Here is a 23,341-nt window from a genome sequence, read left to right as displayed (position 1 = left end):
CTTATTTTAAATATTTAATTAAATAACTACTAAATTGTGACTTTGTAACAGTACTACATGCCATTAGTACTGAAAAACTATTAGGGGAAATACAAAACAAGATAAAACACACACACACACACACACACACACACACACCTATGTACATATATGTTTAAATATGCTTCTGTAAGGAAAGCAAAGCAAAAAAAAATGTATAAAAGTACAAACATCAAATTGTTAACATCAAAGGAGTAGAATGGAGAAAAGAGAAGACAATTCTTTTAACTCTGGATATTTGCGTATTTTGAATTGTTAGAGTTGTTGTTGTTGTTATTGTTATTACACAATTGCCAATTTTGTAAAAGTCTTTCCTAGAAACGTTATAGTACTCTATGATGAAGTCTGTGCACCAGATGAAACTGATCCCCAGAAGCTCTTTCTCCTGGGTTGTTCATGTGTCCATGACTGCACTCACCACCCAGTCTCTGATGCTCAAGCTCAGAACGCCTTCTGCGCCATAGTGCCCCATCTCTAACACTTGCTTAACTGCATTCACTAATGAGGCAACAGCCCAGAATGGCTGAGAACACAAACTCCGGAACTAGACAGGCCTGGGTTTGAAACTGAGTTCCGGTACATGTAACCATATCACTTTGGACAAGTCTCAACCTATCACAGCATCCGCTTCCTCGTCTTATAAAGTGAAGATAATATTACGTTCTTTCTGGAGCAGCCCAGTGCCAGACACCCAGGAGGCACTCGTCGGAGATTAGCTATCATGGAGGCTACTTGAGATTTAGTAGCTCAGGAGGACCTTGAGATTTAACTGCACAGGCTAAAACAGCACAAAGATCAAAAGCTCAAACGGTTATAACGAGTGCCACTAGTGATCAAGAAGAAAAGGTTAGTAAGAATCAGAAAAGGCAGCATTCGAGGCAGGCACTGAAGAATTATACCAGGGTCACAAACTAGTTTCCTGTAGCAAAAGTGTTTGCTACAATCGGCACAATGTTCTTTAAACTTCTGAATCTAAACCAAGCTCTTAGTTCCCAAGACACCCACCACTAGCTACAGTTCTGTATTCAGCCTGACTACACATTTACGTTATGCCCTCGCTAAGCTTGTTAGTTTTTAGATGGGTGAATTATAACTAACACTCTTTTCCCCAAGTTAATCTAAATATCAAGTATTTTAATATGAATCAGATTACCTTTATTAATCACTGCAAATTCATCTTGTTAAAAAAGTGAGATTTCCTAATTAATCATCAACACACAATTATCCCCTACATACATAAATTTGCATATTTGCTTTTATAGAAAGATGAAGCAGGAAACAATTTAGCATTTTATCTACAAATGCATACTGAGAAAAAGAAACCAAATTCCATAAATTTATTTATTTATTTCGGCTGCACTGGGTCTTCCTTGCGGCATGCTGACTTCTTAGTTGTGGCATGTGGCATCTAGTTCCCCAACCAGGGATCAAACCTGGGCCCTGTGCATTGGGAGTGCGGAGTCTTACCCACTGAAGCACCACGGAAGTCCCCCATAAATTTCTTAAAATTAAATTTCTATGCATGTCTCAGAAAGATGACAGAGAATTCCAATTTGAAAAGTACTGGTGACATAGACAAAAATTCTGGCTGGCAAAGTGTGGAGAATATGAGAGAATTTCCATAAATATTTTGCAGGTATCTAGTTCTCTGGCTACTTAAAAAGGCAGTTCTCACTTTCCCCACTGATAACTTTCTAGTCAGAACTTATTTTCTAATAAGCCAAGGTGAACATGAAGGTGAGATAAAGAGCTTTTCACTGCCTCACAATTTATTAGCACTTCAGAAACACACGTATTTTATTGCACAATCCACTGCTGAGCACTGGTGCACATGTCTCTCATGTACTGATTTTCTCCATTAAAACGAAAGATTATTTTGGCACAGTGGTCCTCCCCGCTCAGGAGTGATTTTGTCCCCCAAAGGACATCTGGTAACGTCTGGGGACAGTTTTGGTTGTCACGCTGTGGGGAAGCTGTTAGCATCTAGTGGACAGAGGTCAGGGATGCTGCTAAACATCCTACAATGAACAAGACAGCTCCATATAACGGAGTTATCCAGCCCCAAATGTCAATAGTGCCAAGAAGGTGAAACCCTGTTTTAGCAATGCACAAACAATAATAAAGTTCAGAACAGTGGTGGCCAACTTACAAAACAAGCTATACCTGGCAATTCTTAGAAATCTGACCATAGGAATTATGATCAGAATACAAAAATATAATAATAGTATAAAATATAAATAAATTTATATAATAGTTTATTAATTTAATTTCAAATAATAATCTTATAAATATAAAAACATTTGAAAGCCTATCACTAGGCTTTTTTTTACTTCTTATAATGTCCCTAAAGCCTTAAAAGTCTTAATGCCAGATCTTTAGATAAGTCTTTTTAGGAGACTCTTTGAATCACATAAAACAGAATCTACAACTATAGGAATCACAAAACAAAAACAAAACATCGAAACTCACCGCTAAGCCCATCAACATATTTTCACCCACTGAGATCTGAATTCTCAGTCCAAATAAAGCGTTCATTCCTTTGAGTTTTAGTTTATTCATTAGCTGAGTATGCACTTCATATTCCATAAATGGCAACAGATTACTGATAGCTGTGGCATTTGCTTCTGCTTGTGCCTTCTTTTTTAAGCGACACAACCTGTTAAGGAAAATAATTTAGTCAGTGGAGAGTGTTCTTGGTACAATCTTAAGAAATGTCCAATTTTTTTAAAGTTTCTAAAAGTGTGCTTGATAAAACATTTACTTGTTTCAAACGGACTTCTTAAGTTTTATCAATAATCTTTTCTGTCACTTTTTTCACTGTACATACTTTTGCTAAAAGTCCTATTTGAATAAAAAGGAAAAAAATCTCAAAATCTCTAGAAATGAAATAAATACTGATCAAAATCACTAGAGAATATAATTTTGCATCTTAGGTTTCATAACTCCCTGTGATCATATAATGGGTGGATAGCAAAGGAAAAAACTTAATTTACTCATTAAAAGAATACAAAGCCTACTTGAGTGTACACCATGTGCCAGGCACTGTTCTAGGTGGTGAGCACTGATCAGTGAATAAAACACAAAGTCCCTGTTCGTGCTTATATTCCAGTGGGGGCAGAGGGGAGGGGAGTAGGAATAAACAAAGAAACAAGGCAACCACAGATAATGCTTAAGAATCCAGTCTGTGCAGAAAATAAACCAGGTGAAGAAAAGTGAGAGTAACTCGACGTAAGGCCTCACAGCAGAGATGACACCTGAACTGGGATCCTAAAAGCACGATGGAGTTGAGAGTGCTGGAAAAAGACAATGACGGAATGGAGCTGGCATATTAGAAGAAACAAAAGGAGACCACTGTAGGTCAAGTGAAGTGAGCAAGGGTGAGGGCAGCACAGATGAGGCTGCAGTTAAGCATGGGCATGAGCATGTTAGGGGCTTCGGGTCATGGTGAGACGTTTGATTTTATTCTGCCAGCAATGGGAACCCCCACATAGGTTTTACATAGTAACACAATCCAAAGTATATTTTAGGACATCGTTTATACTGCTACACAGAGAATGGAGTAAAGATAAGAGAACTGATGTGGGGATGGCAGACAAAAGGCTTAAATTTAGGTAAGAGACAATGAGAGCTTGGACTAAAACAGGTAGCTGTGAAGATGAAGGAAAGATCCCCAAACTGGCAAGCCAGGCTATTTAGGCCAATAGTTCTCAAACTCCGCTTTGCATCAGAACCACCTGGAGGGCTTGTTAAAAAACAATTACCATCCCCAGAGTTTCCGATTCAACAGGTCTGGCACGTGACCTGAGAATTTGCATTTCTATACGGTCCCCCAAAGATGGTGATGCTATTGGTCTAGGTACCACACTCTGAGAACTGCTGATGAAGACTAATCCCCTCTTACCTAAAACAGAAAAAAAAAAAAAAAAAAACTGAATAAACTATATCTTTAAAAATCTTCCTAAAAGCATCACAGGACCAGGGCAAGGAGCAATGCCGGGTACAAACTTAAGGAGGTAGCATAAGGAAATTCTTTTGCGGTGGTGGGACAGTTCTGTATCTTGACTGCGGTGGTGGTTTACACAAATCTATTTGTGGGATGAAACTGCATAGACCTATACATATATATACAAATACATAAATGAATGCAAGTTTAAAGAAGTGTAAAACTGAATAAGGTCTGTAGCATAGTTAACAGTATTATAACAATGTCAATTTCCTAGTTGATACTATACTACAGTTGCATGAGATGTCACCAATGGGGGAAGCTCATTGAAGGGTACACAGGACTCTGTACAATTTTTGCAACTTTCTGTGAGTCAAAGCAAGTAAAACACAATGAACAATAACCAGCAGAAACAACAGAAAAAAAAGATTTTAGATATTAAAATCATCAGTTACAGAATCAATCGAAGACTATAGTATATATTTGAAAAAGAACAAAATAAAACTTCTGGGAATAAAAATAGATTATCAAAAATTTAAAAACACAATTATTAGGTGTAATAGCATATTAAAGACAGCTGAAGAGAAAATTAAAGAATTGAAAGATAAATAAGAAAACATCCAAAATATAACATAAAGAAACAAAATGATTTAAAAACATAAGACAAGAAAATAACAGACATAGAGGAGGCAGTGAGAAAGTCTAAAATACTTTTAATTGGAGTATCAAGAAGAGAGAACAGATGAAACACAGAACTAATCTAAAATTTTTTTTTAATTCATGAAAGACACCAATCTACAGATTCAAGAAGCCCAAGGTATAACAATTAGGATAAAGAGAACTCCATACCTAACACTTCATAGGGAAACTGCAGAAACCAAAGACAAATAAAATGGCTCACACACAGCCTGAGGGGAAAAAATAGACATAGTTCAAAGGAACAACATTTAGTCTAATAGGTTATTTCTCAACAGTCGCAATGAAAGCCAGAAGGCAGTGGAAGGGTATCTTCAGTGTGCTTAAAGAAAATAACTGCCAGCCCAAAATATCTTTTAAAGATAAAAGAGATTCATTTTCAGACATGTAAAAATAGTTCACCACCAGCAAATACCAAAAAAAAATACTCAAGGAGATAACTCAAGCAAAAGAAAAACAATCCTAAATGGAAGGTCTAAGATGCAACAGGGAATGAAAGCAAAAGTAAATGGATTAGAAACATACTTTAGAGATGTAACATGCCTTTGTAATAACTTTGATATGGGGAGGTAGAATACCATATCTGGAAGAACTGGATACAGCAAGTATCACTTATGAAAACAGAAAAGACCAAAGAAAGAAATGGAGAAAATCAGCAGTTCAATTTGGAACAAGTATGAGATGCCTAAGAAAATGATGTGTAAAGCAGACAGGAAAGTATATGGGTCTGAAACTCAGAAGAAAGTTCTGGACTAGAGCTATAAATTTGGGAGTCCTAGACTTACAGACAGCATACAGACTTATAGGGGTTGACAAGTTCAACTAGGGAGAAAGCTTTGAAAGGGGGTCCAAACTCACAGCTCTCAAGGAACAAGAAATGAGGAGGAATCAACAAGGAGTCTGAAGACTATACATAAAGGTAGGAAAAAGGAGGAGGTGTGGCATTGTGAAGTCAAAAGTTTCAAGAAGGAGAAAATGATCAAGTGTGTGATTATTGCTGAGATGTTAAGTAAAATGAGGACAGAAATGCTCAATGGATTTGGTAGCCTGGCAGTTGTTGGTGACCTAGATAGCTGCAGCTGTTTCCTGTGTGCCAACCACAATTTAGCATTTCCTATTCCAGTACACTTTAAATGGAATTCTTAACAGCTAACTGAAGTTGTAAAGGAAACACCACATAGCACTGTTCTTAAAAAGATGAAAAAGTCAATTTCCACAATGTATTAGATATTTAATGTCATTAAAGCATACTGAGTCACACCCCCAGCCTGCAACAGGTTAATTAATAATCCTCATAATAATACACATTTGTACAGAATTTAAATGTTTAAAACTGCTTTTGCATATAAACTTATCTGAGTTTCATAAAGAGGATATTTTTCCTCCATATTTTCCATAGAGTAAAATAAGAGGTTCAGATAGAATTGCCAAGCCTGCACAGGATCACACAGGTAGGAAGGAGCAGATATTTGAAAATACGTCTATTTGACTCCATACCCTATACTCCTTCAAGGACCCCAAATACCGTCTTCACAAACATACCTTGCTTGAATAAGACAACCTTTTCCAATAACTGCTGCATCCATTGGGAGGTCTATAGTTGTAAAGAGAACATCGGGAACTTTTTGTTTCCTGCAGTTATAGCAATATGTGAGATGAGCTGGAAATGGCATATTCAGTTCATCATACGGTATATGGCAAAATCCACAGCCTGCAGGCAAATTTTCTTCTAGCCTATTAAGAATACATTAAGAAAAAAAAAGTTATTCTTGAAAATTCTATGCATTTTTTCAAAAACATACATTACATATCCAGTACTTGTATACAAACTACACCACAACTTTGACCATAGTTAAGTACCACTATGACTGATAAGAAATGACCAGGAAATCAGAACCATGCACTGTGCTATGAAAGAAGAGGCTTATACAAGTAGAGTCATTTTGCATCAATTCTTATGTTTGATGACTTATCACCTGACAAAAACCACTATTATTCCAATGGTCTTTCCTTTGGGATACAACATAAAAACAAATAAGCGTGACATTTTTCTACTGTGTGACAAAGATAACACAAATAAAATCACAAAATAATTCCTAAGAAAAAAAACTTTTTAACCAACCTAAAAATCTGAAAAAATTCTATGGTTAAAAACAAATCTCTTTAAGAGGAAAAAATGTAAGTTAAAGCTAGGCATACTCTAAAGTTTCTAATTTATGATGTCTGTTTTAGCATTTCTGCGAAACCAAAACACCTGTGTTTCAGAAATGAATATCCATCATACATAAAGCACAAATGAACAACCCACAACCTCCCTATTCACTGTAAAATGTCTGTTGTATTGTGCTGTTTATGAAATCATTTTAGAATGATTAAGTATTTATTCAGTCATTAAATATGAGGAAATGAGGAGAACAGGAAGGGAAACAGAGGGAAGCTCCATGGAGAAATCCCAGCTTTCACACAGCCACATCTTCTATGGCTCTGGTAAGATGTGGGTTCTCAAATCCCTTTCATCTAAAGCAACCCTTTAAAAGTTGAAATTTGGCAAGTAGACACATTAAAAAGGGAAAAGAAAACTCATACAACACCTACCAAGAGTCAGACTTTCTGTATTCTTTGTATACATTATTTTACTGAATTTTCACAATAACCCTCTAAATCAAATTAAGTTTCTCCCAGATATTATTCTTTTATTGTTGAGATGGCATTCTCGCCTATTTGAAGTAACAGGGGAATCAGACAGATCTGGGCAGAGCCGTGTGACTCTGAGCAAGTCATTTTACCTCTCAGAGCCTCCTCTATAAAAGTGTAACAACAATATCTACCTAGAAAGGGTCTTTTTTGGGTTTTTTTGAAGATTAAGTAAGAAAACTATAGCTAAATACTCACACCCAACAGAGGGCAACAAAAACTAGTTCCACTTGGCCTGAAACGAAGCTGAGATATTAAGTAACTTGCTCAGTCACACTAAGTACTAAGTAGCAGACCTCAGATTCTTACGCCAGTTTATTTGAATCCAAAGCCCATGTGTTACAAGGGGACACAGAAAGATGAAAACTGGGGCAATTTTTAACTAAACACCTCACAGAAATTTGAACATAAGTGGTGTAACATCATAAGGCATAAAAAATAAAAGTGCTAAAATTTATGAAAGCATTTGAAATATGAAATGTACAAAAGGCATTATCTTTGAATACTCATACCCTAGGGAATTTTTTTCTTCTTCTACTCTCCTACATTTTTCAAATTTTCTCTAGTAAGCACTAGTAATTTCATAGCAGAAAGAAAAAGACATTTTCCTCTTTTACAAGTAGGGATGGTATCTGTTGCATCAGTCTGCCATTCAAGAGAGCTCACTGTGTCCATCCAAGCCACAATACCGAAACAACCAAGCTGGATGGCAAAGGTTGTTTGTTTAATTAGGCTTCTATCTAGTGAAGAATGAAATCTATTGACACAGGTGAGAACTATATGACAGGACTGGGACAACTCACTGGCAAAGTCAGTTTTCTCAAAGGAATATTCCAATTGTTCAATATACTTCAAAATGTCCCACCTCCACTTTCCTATTTACCATGACTTTTAATGCTCAGAAATATATTATGGTCAAAACCCATTTTTAATACTGACAAAAGAAGAAACTGACCAAGGTCTTCTGTGTGCCTACCAGAGCTAGCATATCTTTCTTTGCTATACAGAGACTTGCAAATTTATTCTAAATTTGATCACATACAGAATTTTTTTTGCTTTTTTCCTTAATATACACTAATACATTAATACCGGGGGAAAATAAATATGCATAGTGTAGAGCAAGGGGTATTTAAAATTTATATTATTTGGGCAAACTCTGGTACCAAACTAATAGTTTTTTGTACATATATTTGATAACTTCATCGTTTTATGGAAAATACTTATGACATTTATGGAAGCTAACAGATTAAAGGGACCAATAATCAAATAAACCAAAAAGTAATCTCATTTTACCTAATGCTTTCATTTTTGCTTTCTCTTTCACATATATTAAAGTTATATTTCATGAAGCTTTTATAACATAATTGAAGCTTTTATACATAATTTTCGGATAACATAGTATTTTGATTGTTTTGTAAATTAAGAATTTTATGAAAATTGTTTCATGACCTTTTCCTGTTTTGGAGGTAAGAGAAAGGAAAAGGAAAGGAAGAGAAAACTCAAATAAAATAAATTATTTCTACACTGTAGCAAACAAAAAAATGTATACTTGAAATCCTTCGATTGGTAATCATATGTGTAATTTATCAAGATAATAGAAATAGTGATGTGTCATACAGTGCAGAACCCAACACTTCTTTGTTGCTATGGATTAAGTAAAAATCAGTAAAGTGCCTGGTCCTGATTTCAAAATTGCACACCTATAACCCACCCTCATAGAGAAGGACTAGCCCAGCTCTGAGAGGAAGAAAGTCAACCTCTCCCTTCTCTGCCCTTAAGGAAAATAAGCCAGGCTGTCATGACAACCTCTGTTCCAAACAGCCCTCCACGGTGCCATCCTGCAGAAATCTAGGGTTCAGTACAGCTGCTGTGCCGGATGCAGATAAAATACAGACCTCTTCACTACAAAAGAAAAAAACATAAACAAGTTAACATTTTCAGGGAATCTAACTTTGGAAAATGTTAACTATCAAAGTGATACAAGGGTGACAATTTAAATTTAAAGTTAGACTCTACTAAATATTAGTATCACAGGATTACCTCCTAAACCTAGAATAGAAAACAGAAATAATGTTGTTAAAATGGAAAGGATAAGAATTCTTTCTTATTTAAAAATTGTAAAAGATAAAGCATAATATTAATGACAACTGATTCCTTTATTTTGTTTTTTGTTTGTTTTTTATTTTTTTATTTTTCCATGGAAAGGCACTTTATTTCTAATATAGCAGTGTGACTCCTTTAAAACATGGTAAAGCTGATAAAGACTGGAATGTTTCAAAATATCCAGCAATAACCCATCAAACTGTATTAAAATACTCTTTAAATGTGTACTGAATTGTATTAAAATTATTCTAAAGGCACAACTATGTAAATATCTATATTGTTATAGCTTAATTCAAACTTAATAATAAAAAGATATCTGAAACAAATAAAATACAAAATAAACTAAACAGAGCTTTTGGTACATCATTATATGTATGATAAAAACTGATTTTCAAAAGAATTCTTTGAAACTCTTGATTACATACCACCCAGCTTGAAAGCCAAAAAAATTAAACAATCAACATAATTATTGAATGAGATCACCCAAAGCTAGTGAGAAAAGTAGCAGTCTAGGGATGAAATGCTGGAAACAAAGAGTAAATGGACCAGAAGAAAGGATATAAAAGAAATGGTCTGTAAGAGGCCAGGCTTACAATGTTTAAGTGGGCACTGAGAACGTCAGAAAAAGTAACGGGGAGCCACAGAAGGCGCCAAATCAAGGAGCTACGAGGGCAGGTGTGCATTTCAAGGTATGCATCTCAGGGAACTGAATCCAATAATAGTAAGTAGGATGGGTTAGAACAGAAAAAACTAGTAAAGATAGGATTTAAAGACAAAGACATTTTGAGGTCTAGAGGGAAAAGAGAAATTTGTATCAGGTGAATGCAAACTTCTAAGTAAATTAATTGAACTCATTTCTATAGACTCCTGCAACTGCGATTTATCTCCAGCCACTGATCTACACCTCTGGCCTTCTCCACATGCTAAGTCTTTTCGCCTTGAAAACCCTCCCTATGCCTTTTCTCTTCACTGATATAACTCATGCTCATCTCCCAAGATTCAGTTCAAGCTTCAGTTACTTCCTTAACACTTTCTTCCAATCCTACTTCTAACCTCCAGCCTTCTGAGATCCTAAAGCATCCTAGGATGTCTCTATCATAAAATATATTATACTTGTCATAATTCTCCAGGAGAATGTGAATCTGATGGCAAGAACTATGTCTTTTAAAACCATATCCCTAAGACCGGAGAGTGCATGACACGAAATCCATGAATAAGCAAGACTACCTGGGGAGTAAGGCAGGATAAGCATAACAAAGTTAGTCGTTTAACAAAAGTAGAACAGCTACTATAGGAATACAGCAGTTCAAGGGTATAATACGTGGTCTGCAAAGGAAAAGAAAGGGTCCTCAGAAGATGAAATAGCATGGCTCTGTAACATCCTCATTTACTACAGTCTAATCATTTTTTCTCCAACAAAAATGATCGCCACCACCACAAGAGAGTTATCCATGTAATAGCTGGCAGTGAGAATTATCCAACACAAGGTGGAAAAATAAGACAGCAGAAGGTCACACAGTTTCTAGATGATATCCAATACAAACTTCTGAACGAGTGGAAAGTAGGGTTCAAGGATGGCAGATAGCAAGTAAAGTCAGAACCTATGTAAGGAACTGGGAAAACTCTTGGTTAGGATAAGGGTCAAAACAAACTAGGTGTAAATGAGCAAATGGGATGGGTGGAAAAATATTAAGTTGTGATCCAAGAGGGCAATTTTATGGTTTCAATTTTTTTTTTGTTTTTTGTTTGTTTGTTTTTTGAAGATGTTGGGGGTAGGAGTTTATTAATTAATTAATTTATTTTTGCTGTGTTGGGTCTTCATTTCTGTGCGAGGGCTTTCTCCAGCTGTGGCAAGGGGGGGCCACTCTTCATCGCGGTGCGCGGGCCTCTCACTGTCGCGGCCTTTCTTGTTGTGGAGCACAGGCTCCAGTCGCGCAGGCTCAGTAGTTGTGGCTCACGGGCCCAGTTGCTCCGCGGCACGTGGGGTCTTCCCAGACCAGGGCTCGAACCCGTGTCCCCTGCATTGGCAGGCAGATTCTCAACCACTGCACCACCAGGGAAGCCCTATGGTTTCAAATTTTTAAAGAGAAGCAGTTTCAAGCGACAATAAGGTCCAAAATAAGGCTGAAAGTCACGTGGGGATAGAGGATTTGAGAATGAGAAAGTACAATGCCAGGCTGTTACAAGGGAGATAACCTTGTTTAACTGGAGGAGATTGGCCAAGCAGTAATGAACAAGGCAGAAGAAAGTTTTGGAGGTAGAAAATTCTAAACTGTGGAATGTCATGGATGTTAAGGAGGAGAGGCTATCCAAATGAAAGGTAGGAGAAAAGTGGATTGAGAACTAGGAGTATGGAAGTCCCCTCCTAACTGGGTAGAGTTAGAAAGGATGATTTGTTGGCAGGAGAAAGTTAAGTTACAGTTAGTAAAAAAAAAAGGCAGAAAGAGTTTACAATGAACTTTAAAGACACATGGCAAGTTCATTTACAATAGATCAAGGGTTCCAAAATCCCAGAGGAAGGAGTTAGTGGAGTCACAAACTGGAGTAAAGTAGGCCTAGAGTTAATACTTGCTATGTGCCAGTATTATGTTCTCATTTAATCCCTCAATAACCTTAACTGATAGGCAGTTATTATCTCCACTTCAGTGTACAAACTGAGGCTCACAGGAGTAGAGTAACCTTCCCAAAGTTTCACATTAATTAAGTAGCAAATCTGGCATATGAACCTCGGTGTGATATACTCTAAAGAAGCCCATGCTCCTGGACCACTCCACTATTCTTCTTTTCCCTGTATCTGCATAAAGCTTTCCCCCTTTCAGATGACAATCTGTAACTTACAGCATCTAGAAAATCAAGTTGTTTTCATTTACCAGATGCTAGTTGATTCACTGTAGCCCACTACAGCATGACAGCCTAATGCTTTGGCATGTGATTTTATTTCTTGTCTGATTTCTGCCCACCACGCATCTCGAGTTTCTGGTTCATCTGAAAAATAAATTTTAAATCAGTTCACTACTCAATAGCACGTTGTCTATTTGAACAAGAAATGGTTAAAATAAGCATACTCTGGAAGGCAAAGAAGTACTATTCTACAACAGTTTTTAAAACTTCACATCTTTAAAATGCTACTTCTCAAAAAGCTTATTAACATTTTAATTTAATGCTACTTCTCAAAAAGTTTAACATTTTAAACTCGATTGCTAGAAGATAAACCACCTAGTTCTATTTGCTTTATTACTTTAAGGGACACCTACAGGGATGTATTTTACTAGATACAACTTGAAAGGTAGACCCAGAGTTTCCAGATTCCAATCTTAACCTAAAAGGACATCCTATGTCTCACCTCCCTGAGTGGATACCTCATGAGTTATATCCATAAATTTAACTTAAATTCTGATTTCATTTCCTGGTACCTATTTTTTATAATGCGCTATATTCTGGGTTCTTTCCAAGGCAAAGATTTGTCAATGTGAAAAAGCAGAAAGCCATCTGTAGCCACTCTTCTAAAGAGATGTGGGTCCTGAAGCAAAGTGGCAAGAAATAAAGGGACTGGCCAATGCAAAATAAGGAAAGCAAATACATTTAAAAGATTAATACAAAGAATCTGGTTAATGTTCATAAGGACAAATTTCAGATAGAACACTGTAACTCCATAAGTGGCTCTGTCATTAAGAAAATGCTTTAGAATCACAGAATTGCATTTTATTACCATAAGGAGTCCAATATTGCTTGTAATGGAGCACTATAGATGGAGCATCTGTCACACATACTTCCTAATCACTTGCATTTAGCTGCAAACTACTGATGAACAGCAGCTGCATATATAGTAACTTTTTAAGTGCAAAGATGTTTAAAAAAGAAACGGTCTATAATCAGCATATCCTAATTTGTTTCTCTTTGTGGCACTTCCGTTTGGGAACAATTTGGAATAGAAAAAACAACTCTAAATAATATGCTAAGTTCTTACTGTAAATTTTCCACATAAAAGGCACTATTAAGACTGGAAATCAAACAATCCAAAAGCCTTCTTTTTGAATTTCAGTACTTATGCAGTTTTCAAATACGTTTTTCAAAATAAGTAGAATAAGTAGAATCATACTCACTAGTGAAATACTGAAGACAGCAAAGTAAAGAAAGGTTAAAAGGCTTGGTATAGCTCACATTCCTATGATCTCCCCCACAGGGAGGAGATCAGCAAAGGGGAGAAATGAGGAGATAAAAGCCAGAACTACAAATGATGCCAGCCAGTTCTTGATTTAAAGTTTTGGATCCAATACAGAGCTACCTTAAAACTTTCTTTCAGAAGAAAAGAAAGAAAGGCAAACTCCAGGAAACTTAGGAAAAGATCAGAGTACGAGATAAAATAAAGAAGGAAAAGAAACAGAAACTACTACAATATGGTGTTAGCAATCAATATTATGAATTAAGAAATGTGTGAGACAATTAGGCGGCCCTATTTTGCACATACACTACTATGTTAAAGAACTTCTTCATATTCCTAACTGACATGTAGACGTCAACAGCACAAATACACTTTCAAATCCATTCTTTTTAGGACATACATGTTTTCAGACCAATTTGGATATCTATTTAACATCATCCTTTCCTAATAGGGAAATTTTACATCATTAAGATGAACTATTATTCAAGTAGTTGCTCAATCTATCAAAGTACTTATGATTCTTTGAAAATAGATACCACAAATAAGAGAAATATATCTCAGTTTAGAAAATAATTATTTTCCTGAAAAACTATGTAAAACAAAAAGTCTAACTTTTCTAAAATTTAATAGTAGAACATGCTATTTACTTTTTACCTCATCCCAGTAGTTTACAATACTACTTGCTAAACCAAGTAATCGTACACTACATTTTTAGATTTCTCACATTAGGTTTGCCTACATCTTGCTGCAAGTAATACATGGTAGCTTTTCTGTTTTAAAAATGAATTTTACAGGAAGTAATCCACAATACTGTTGTTTAAATTAATGAAAAATGGAGGAAGTTACTTATTTTAAGTTCAAGATCTATTTATTTAGAAAGGCCAGCATGCCTAAATGGAAAAATATGTAATAATAATTACTATGAGATACATGTAACCACAGAGAATACAAAGTTTTTTTACATCAGACTTACCTTGGTATAATACATAAAATAATCAGATAATTAAACCAAACACTATGAAAGAATAAGTGGCTGATTTAAAAAAAAAAAAAAAACAAGAAAAAATGCTGAATGCAGCGCAAGTAGAGCATTCATTCTCTTCTGACAAGTTCACAAGCAGCCTTTATTTTTGACACATGAGCCACACAATTACACACGGGGATGCCACTGTTGTACTTAATAAAGTATTTACAAGCTTAATAAAAGCTAAAGAGTTACATAACAGGGGGGCTAAGGAAGCAAATGGCATATGTCCACACTCCAAAGAATTTCTTAAATTTGGTTTTTGGCTAAAGCAAAAGCTCAAAGAACGAAGGGTTTTGCAAAGCAGATTCAGCAGACAAGAGCCAGAAACAGTGGATGTTTTGGCGCATGCTTGGATCAGGTGACAGTACAGACTGAAAACTATGGCAGCTCACTGAAATGGTTACAGAAAGTAATGGCCCTAGGTTCTAGGTGAAAGCAAGGCAAGCATACAGTAGGGAGCACTTAATCACAAACTAGTAATTGGATTAACAATAATTACCTACAACTGTAAGCAAGAAGTCAAAGGAACTTTTTGGCTATTAAATTTAGGGGTTAATTAAGATAAAATTAGGATAAATCAATTTATTTAATATTACAGAAAAGTTAAATTTATCTTCAAAGCCTATTTTATACTTAATGCCAGAGAGGAGCCAGAGAAAATTCAAGTAGTAATCATAACTCAGCCTAACTTATTACCACTGAAAATTCAGAAATATCATAGTTGCCTAACTTATTACCACTGAAAATTCAGAAATAGCATAGTATTTAATCCCTATTAATGGAATTTTTAAAGCTTAGAAACAGCTAATTACATTTCTTACAGGAAACACACTAGTGAATTTGAAGTGTTTTACTCACCCTACAAAAGTAAAAACTAAGGAGTTACCATACTAATATAAAAGGCAAAACAAAGAGTCCGGCTTAAAAATTTGCTGGCAACTATACATGCCATATATGAAACTGTATACAATCTGGTCACTTGAAGGATATACAGCTGAGATGCGAGGGTTGCAAATAAACATTTCAGAGATGTCAAGAAAAAAATATTTTCACTTTAAATACCATGCTCCTCCTAATAATCTATAGAATTACTTATAATTATAAAAAGATTATCATTTTAGGAGATATTAAAAGTTATATATTTATACAAACTATACTTCATACTATTTTATGTTTTTCTTCTAAGGGTCAAAACTCTTCATTGCTAATACACAAATCTTTTACTATATCCTTTTAATCGTAGGCATGAACTGAGCTCTAGACCTCACTGATGCCTTTTTTAGGGGTAATGTCTTCGTGCCTGGGTTGACACCACAGTCAATTCACTTTACTACTGTTACTTGTCTAGAGCATGGCCATAGCTTGATATCTTGCCATCGTTTTAGCATTTTATCTTGTTTTTGAAGTACAGGTGACACTGGTAAAGATTCCTAAAATGACAGTAATAGTTTACACCTCAAAAAGTAAAGAAATGAACAACTCAACATAACATGCTTTTATAAAACTGAATCCCTTTGAGATTTTAGGCAATTACACACTTGCAACTAAGAAACGCTGACTACCTAAAGTGTTCAATTTAGTTCTATTTTTATATAGCTCTAGAAGAGAATAACTCTGTCCTTGGGAATCTTTTAATCTAGTTGAAAGAAAAATAGGAAATGGATAGTTACTCAATCTAATTTTTAAATAAGCAAGAAAGATGAAGTGTTAGGTAGGATTTTCAGTACAATGATAGTGTATCTTGTTAACGGACAGCACAAAAAGCTACATTCTCAAATACCTGAAATTAATATTCCAACCCAAAACAACCTTTTGAAGAAGACATATTTCCCCTAATGAAATAGAAATTAGAGAGTTCAGGTTCAAGGGAGTATACAGCCTTAAACTGGATGGTGATTCAGTAAAGACTAAAAAGAAGAGTCTCATTATAGAAGAAGTGATGTGCAAGTCAGAGAAAACTTCAAGACATAGTAATTTAGAATGTTAGGATGGTGGCTGGGATACAATCCATGTTGGATCAAACTGGAGTCTTTACTATTTGTAAAAAAAAAAAAAAGTCAAATATGTAATCTACTCCTTGATTGTGAAATTTCACTCTTTATACATAATGTAACTGGCAGCCAGTTACATTATTTTATACAGAGAGAGAATGATATATTACATTTACATGTTACATTAAAATAATGTAACAGAATATCCAGTTACACTTTACATATACATATATATGAAAAGAGTGAAATTTCGCACTTAAGGAGATTACCCATCTGACTTTTTTTTTTTAACAGTAAAGAATGAAAAGTAATGAATATCGTTACATTATGTATAGAGGGAAAATTATGTATTACAGTTGTATGTCACATTATAAAGAAAAGCTCACATGTCACGCATGCTATATTTATGCCTTCTTGAACTCTATATATCTATTTCCTGAAAACCTTATTAAAATACTGAAAACCAAAAGCTGCTTAACTACTTTAGGCTTAGTTTGCACAGCTGCTCATGAGTGTCTCTCAGACATAGAAAAATAATAATTGCTGAGATTATCAGCAGAATTCAAGTTCCAAGAAAGCCTATCTCCATTTAACTAACACATACACACACACACACACTCACAGAGCAAAATAGTATAACAAAAAGCCTCGACCAGGTATGTAAAAAGGATGAGGATTTACACTGGATGAACACTGGTGTTCCCAATCCCCAGCATTGTGCTCAAGACATGGTGGGCACTCCACAAACAACCACTGAAGAAATATTTGCATGATCAGACTGCTATGTATATTCTATAAATATTTCCTTATATATCAGCTGACTCATATTTTGTTAAAATTAAATATTTTTAAAGCAGTAACTATACATTTCTTAGGTTTTAACTACTAATTTTTGCCCCCAAAATAAAGTGAAATTTCTAAACAACTACAGTTCTAAAAACTAACAAAAAAGAGTAATATTTTCTGAATTCAGACCACTAATCTAGAGCTTGCATTATCACTAGCCAAAGTTCATTTACTATAAGATTGAGAAAATCTTCAGCCTAATGTCTTAAAATCTACAATCTGTCTAAAACTTAAAAAAAAAAAAACTTTTTAGAATATTCTCAGAAACAAAAGTTAGTTTTCAAACACCTTGTTTTACTAACTCAGGACTTAAAAACACTCTTAAAAATATTGTCTAAGTTTATAAGCTATTTCAAACTAGTACTTTTCAAACCACATTATATAACTACTTTATATTTCCTCTTGTCACTTCCTGAAAAAATTATCTAAGCTGACAGGCATCCTACACAAGAAAAAATAACAAATTTTACTCAACTCACTGAGACTATTACTAATTAAGAAACATGTATGTGTGAGCTATTCAGAAATAATTTTAGTGGTAAACTCAGAAGAAAAAAGAAGATCATAGCCATCTGAGAAACAATAAGCTCGGGCTATGAAAATTTACTCTTAAAAGTTTACAACTGAACTTTCAAATAGACTTGAGTTTCCACATGCCCCCTGGGATGTCAGACTTGTAGACATGTGGAATAACCATAATCTATCTTTCTCTCTCAGCTGAAAGTTGCCAAGAGCCTGTTTTACTCACCACATCCTACTAATCACCAAGTCCTGTGGATTTTACATTATAAATAGTTCGTAAATTTATGGTTACGAGTTTAAGTCCTGAAGCCAAAGTAGTAAGGTTGAAACTCTGGCTCAGTCACTTTCTATTTTACTTTGGGGAAACTGCTACATTTCATATTGCTCATCTACAAAATAGGAATAATGCCTATGTCAGGGTTGTGTTTTGAGGATTAAATGATCTACTACCATAAAGCACTTAGAAGAGTATGTAGTACATAGTAAGTGTACTATAAACCTTTAGCTCTCCTATTACCACCAAATCCTAGGTCACTTATCTGGCCAGGACCACTGCAGTCTACTAACTGGGCTCCCTGTCTCTAGTCTTGCTGCTTTTAAATCCATTCTCCAACCTCTAGTCAATGATTTAATGCAAATGTGGTCATGGGCTACCCTGTCTTATTCCTATGCACCTCCTGCTCCTGGCATGTCACATACAGATCCGCAAATGTTACATCCTCCTTCCTAGCAGCAAGATTCATCTTGTCTTTCTCAAAGTCTGTTACCAGGCCAAAAAAATAAGAAACAAGGTAAGAAAAGGTAATAATTTTTAAATAAATTCTCAGATACTGAATTCCCTTCTTCCTGCTCTATAAAAATATTTTCTATCACTTGTAGTTAACACAAACTAAGACAACAAAGCAGGAGAAAAGGGGGCAGGAAAAAAAAGGTAAACTAACAAAGACATTCTAAATTAATGGCAAAAAACTTAAAATAAGTATGAAGTAGCTATGTAATAAACATCATCAAATGAGTAATGGCTAGGATATTGTTTTGCACATGCTTGAAGTTTCAGAACTACATTCACAGAATGTATTAACATGGCTCCAAATACACTGTCTGAAATATAAATCTGCGTGAATCTCCCATATACCATCCAACACTGAGCTCAAGAATTACCACCTCTATAAGCTTCCCTGCCACACAGCGTTAATCCTGCCTTCCTCTTTAACTCTGTATCTTGTATCACTCCATAACACACAGTAATCCATTTACATATTCTTCTATCCTCCCAGAATATGAGCTTTCTGAAAATAGGAGGACTGGCACCTTTGCACACCTATTATCTAGTGAACTGTATGGCAAAAAATAAATTCTAATAAATGTGTGCATGATATATCGTATTTCATGAAATACTATTGTGTGATATAAAATGTTCTATAGTTTCCCATATTTTAATGTTTCTGAAATAGGAATGTCTAATAATTAGTAAGTATGTTTGACTACCATGTGTTCCCTTCTCTTTTCTCTTGGAAGGCATCTAACACCTGGTATTCAGAGGGTCCAGAAAATACAATATTGATGAACAGTTTCTAGCATTAATAGAAACTGTATCAACAACTACTTTTCTTACTGATGTGGTCAATTCTTGATTTTCTATGGTAATACAGGACAGGAGTGGCTAAATATTCCCTAATGATGGAGAAAAATATATAAATGATTTGAATATATTTACCAAATAAATCACTTTTTTTTCAGAATTATCAAGTTATTTTTCTGAAACTAGTATCCAAAAAAACCTGGTTTCTGAATATGTGCCAACTATTGGAATCAAACGATTCTAACACCTCAATCAAAAGCATACAACTATGAGCGCATTAAACTAAAAGCGTCATCTTTTAATACGCTGTAACATATCCACCTTTTCTTTCTTATACTTACTACTGGACTTTATTTTAAATGATGGCAAGATATACTGCTTCCTCAACCATGTTTTTCCTCGCCAGATTCTGTAATTCTGCTTACATGGGACAAAGTCTTTATTATGTCTACAAGATTTAACTTTTGCCTTTTCCACTTTTCCAAAACTGTTCTATCATTTAATACATCTCTCATTCTAAACATATTTGCCCTCACAAGGTTTCAGGCTCCTTAAATTATTAATGATTTATGCCCTCAATGTCCTGTACTTATGTAATTAGCCTTTTTCTCTGCCCACTACCCTAATCTGCCTATGTTTTAAATATATATTCTTATTTTTATTAAATGAATCCAGCAGGGTATTTTTAATTTCTCACTAAAAATTAAGTATAAAGCATGACATTACAAATGATTAATTCTAATCAATGTGATAACATGCTGGCAAAAACTTGGATAGGAAATAGAGGTAATTTCCCCAAAGATTTACCAATTGATGTCGGTCTAAATCTGCAAAGGTTGGACTTGATCAGATTGTGTACTAGACTGACTTTAGGTAAATCTACATGATGAACATGAGTTACTTCATAGTCAAACATGCACTACTTACATCAGAACTTACATCCTGGACTCCTAAGAACAAAAAAAGTTTACAATACTGAAAAGATTATGGGATATTATCTCAAATGCTAAGCCTCCTGGTGTTTCTGTTTTTATTTTTCTGTAAATAGATGTACTTTCTGACGCAATTAACTGAAAAAGTTCTATAGGAAAATACCAGTTTCTGATATTAAATCAAAATGGCTCTAGTATTTAATTTAAATCTAAAATAGAAATAACATAAAAATGTAGATATTTATATTAACAGAACATGCTTTTAACAAAAAGAAAAATTGCCTTTGACTCTAAACCACATCATCAGCTGTAAAGCTATCTTAGTTTAGTTTCTTTAAAAGCTACAAACTATATTCATATGTAAAATTACTTAAAAAGAAAAAATATATTCTCATGTCGAAGGGGAAGGAGGAAAGCTTATGAAAGCTGTTAATCCCCCCAAAATCTGCTCTTACTTACCAAATTTTGGAACACTCTAGAATTATAAATAAAAATGCTAAGCTATACTTTTATAATATTTCTAGAACACTAAATATAGTATAATCAAATCTCAATTGAAGTTTAAATATACTTTACGATTATTAAACTAGTCATTTAATACTTATACATTTAACAATTAATATTTCCTTAATCACAAAGCTAATGCCAGTGTCATTTACCTGATATGAAAAAACTGTCCAAAATGTAATAAATATAATTTAAAGTTATCATTCTGAAAGTTAATCACCTAACAGAAGTCATTCATAATTTATGGTATTTCTATGGTTTTGATTAATTCATTTTAGTTAACACATTTTTGTTTGCCATTTCCATGGAGATTACAAAAGTTATCACATATGTATTGCAAAATGTATCTGTATAACTGAATTGACATTAAGCCTATTTAATCTAGAACATTTCTAAAAACTTCACTGAGCTGCCATAATTTTTGTCAGCATATGTAGTACTGAATGACCATTAAAATACCTGAATTGAAACTATTCCAGTCTAGCAGTTTGTAAGATCTTGTGTTACCCATAATTCCGACAAAGGCTGAGTTCAAAACAGCAAATTAGTAGATCAGTTTTAGGTGCAGAATAGTAAGAAAAAAACAAAAAACACTACAAATAAGAACACAATTGACAACACCACTTGACAGGAACTAGAAAGACACAGACAGCAGAGTTAATAAGAAGTAGAAATAGATAGAGAAGAAGGAACATGCTATCATAATCTAACATTAACTAAAGTCTAATTAAAGATAATTACCTTTTCAAAACCACCCCACTCTTTCCCTTATTGTATGACCCTGTTTGCTTAATATTTAAAAAGAGGAAGTTCTAAAAGAAATAACTCCAAAATAACAACCCATGTAGTAGGTGGTTGTGATTTTAAAATAAGACTTTTCCTTTTACACTCAGTGTGAAAAGAAAATTTCCCATATTCACTAGTCAAAAAATAGCTGCAAGATTCATCTGAGAGTCCAATACAGCACTTTTAACATTAGCACATGCACCTCATCCATCATAATTTTCTCTCGGCAGAGTAACTCAGTGTCATAAAATTAATACATCATCATTATGGTAGATGCTAACTGAGTTTTAACATTCAGCTCTTTTCAAAATTAAAATTTTTTTCATAAATAATTATTTAAGGGGCCTGGAGATTAAGAAAATGTTAAGCAAATGTTCCTTTTTAATGCATAATACACATACAAAAAACACAATGCAAAGAATGTGATAACTGTATCAAAATAATATAATAACTCAACCATTAGACTATGTAATTGATTTGTGTTTAACTGAAAATAAAACAAAACTGAAATACAACTTACAAAACATTAAAGTATTTATATGTATATGCCCACAATCTTCTGGGAAATAAAACATTAGTAACTGAGAATTTCTCCATGTGAATTGAAAAAATATTCTGATAGAGAAGGAAAGGAAGAGAATGGATGAGCTGTAGTTACAATACACAAAATATATTCTGTAATAAGGAAGGATTTGTGTTTTCTTCCCTGGGTCTGGATTCTTACATTTCTTACACAGCTAGAATAAACTGGCAAGTATGGAAAACCCCCAAAAGCAGTTGTTGTTGTTTTTAAGTAATGCCATGTAAAATATGGCTCTCTACTTAAACTTAGTTAAGTAACCTTCATTTGTTCTCCCAGACTCTACAGCTTACTCAGAGTATGTGGAAGCAATGATGACATCAAAATGTTTTCAATAAACAGAAGACATCACCAACAACTGAATATATTCCTGAATTTTTGGAGCTATTAGATCCATGGGTGGGTGCCGTCTATCAAAATATTTGAGTCAAGGGTCCACAGAAACACAGGTAACTTGGCCTTGGGTCACCCAGTTAATGTCAAGTATTAACTCAGTATTTCCTTGCACTTTCCAAATAATTCAAGTTCCTAAACACATAGATATGAAACTTGGCATAGTCCTCAAGGTCTCAATCCAGTAAACTGGCCTCAGTCTAAACATGCCTTTTAATTACTGCAGAATACGCAAATACTACATGAAGATAAGATCTCAGATTGACTCAAAAAGTAAGGAACAGGGAAAAAAAAATAAACCAGAGAAGAAAAAGAGAAGACTTGTGCTTAAAAGATGTATTTGCTCAGCTTTAGAGTTAAATAATCCTAGCTAGTCTTGCTTTTCTGAAATCCTGTTCAGGGTCTAGAAAAATTCCATTCTGCTTAACTCAAATGACATCAAACCATAGGACACAGATTAAATTTCTTAAAAATCTAAAAGAATGGTAATGCTCTGTATCCTCAAAATCACTATTTGTGTTTTGCATACAATAATTTC

The 23,341-nt window shown here is 34.5% G+C and overlaps 1 protein-coding gene across 9 annotated transcripts in view; it reads right to left on the bottom strand.

Annotated features, from left to right (window-relative positions):
- The window catches only part of C2CD5 (C2 calcium dependent domain containing 5), an 82,685-nt gene that overhangs the window by 23,984 nt on the left and 35,360 nt on the right, over window positions 1–23,341 (bottom strand). For all 9 annotated transcript variants that reach the window (XR_013830500.1, XM_079936962.1, XM_079936957.1 and 6 more), the window contains 4 exons: window positions 12,346–12,460; window positions 9,179–9,274; window positions 6,221–6,412; window positions 2,509–2,695 (listed from right to left, as the gene is read on the bottom strand). Coding sequence is in view for 8 of the 9 variants with exons in the window: in XM_079936962.1 (XP_079793088.1) it covers window positions 2,509–2,695; window positions 6,221–6,412; window positions 9,179–9,274; window positions 12,346–12,460 (590 nt within the window). In the remaining variant the exon portion in view is untranslated. The remainder of the gene's footprint in view (window positions 1–2,508; window positions 2,696–6,220; window positions 6,413–9,178; window positions 9,275–12,345; window positions 12,461–23,341) is intronic.

The sequence above is a fragment of the Stenella coeruleoalba genome (genome assembly GCF_951394435.1).
Source record: "Stenella coeruleoalba genome assembly, chromosome: 11".
In the NCBI taxonomy this organism is placed as follows: Eukaryota; Metazoa; Chordata; class Mammalia; order Artiodactyla; family Delphinidae; genus Stenella; species Stenella coeruleoalba.
This window is presented reverse-complemented; position numbering and strand designations above follow the sequence as displayed.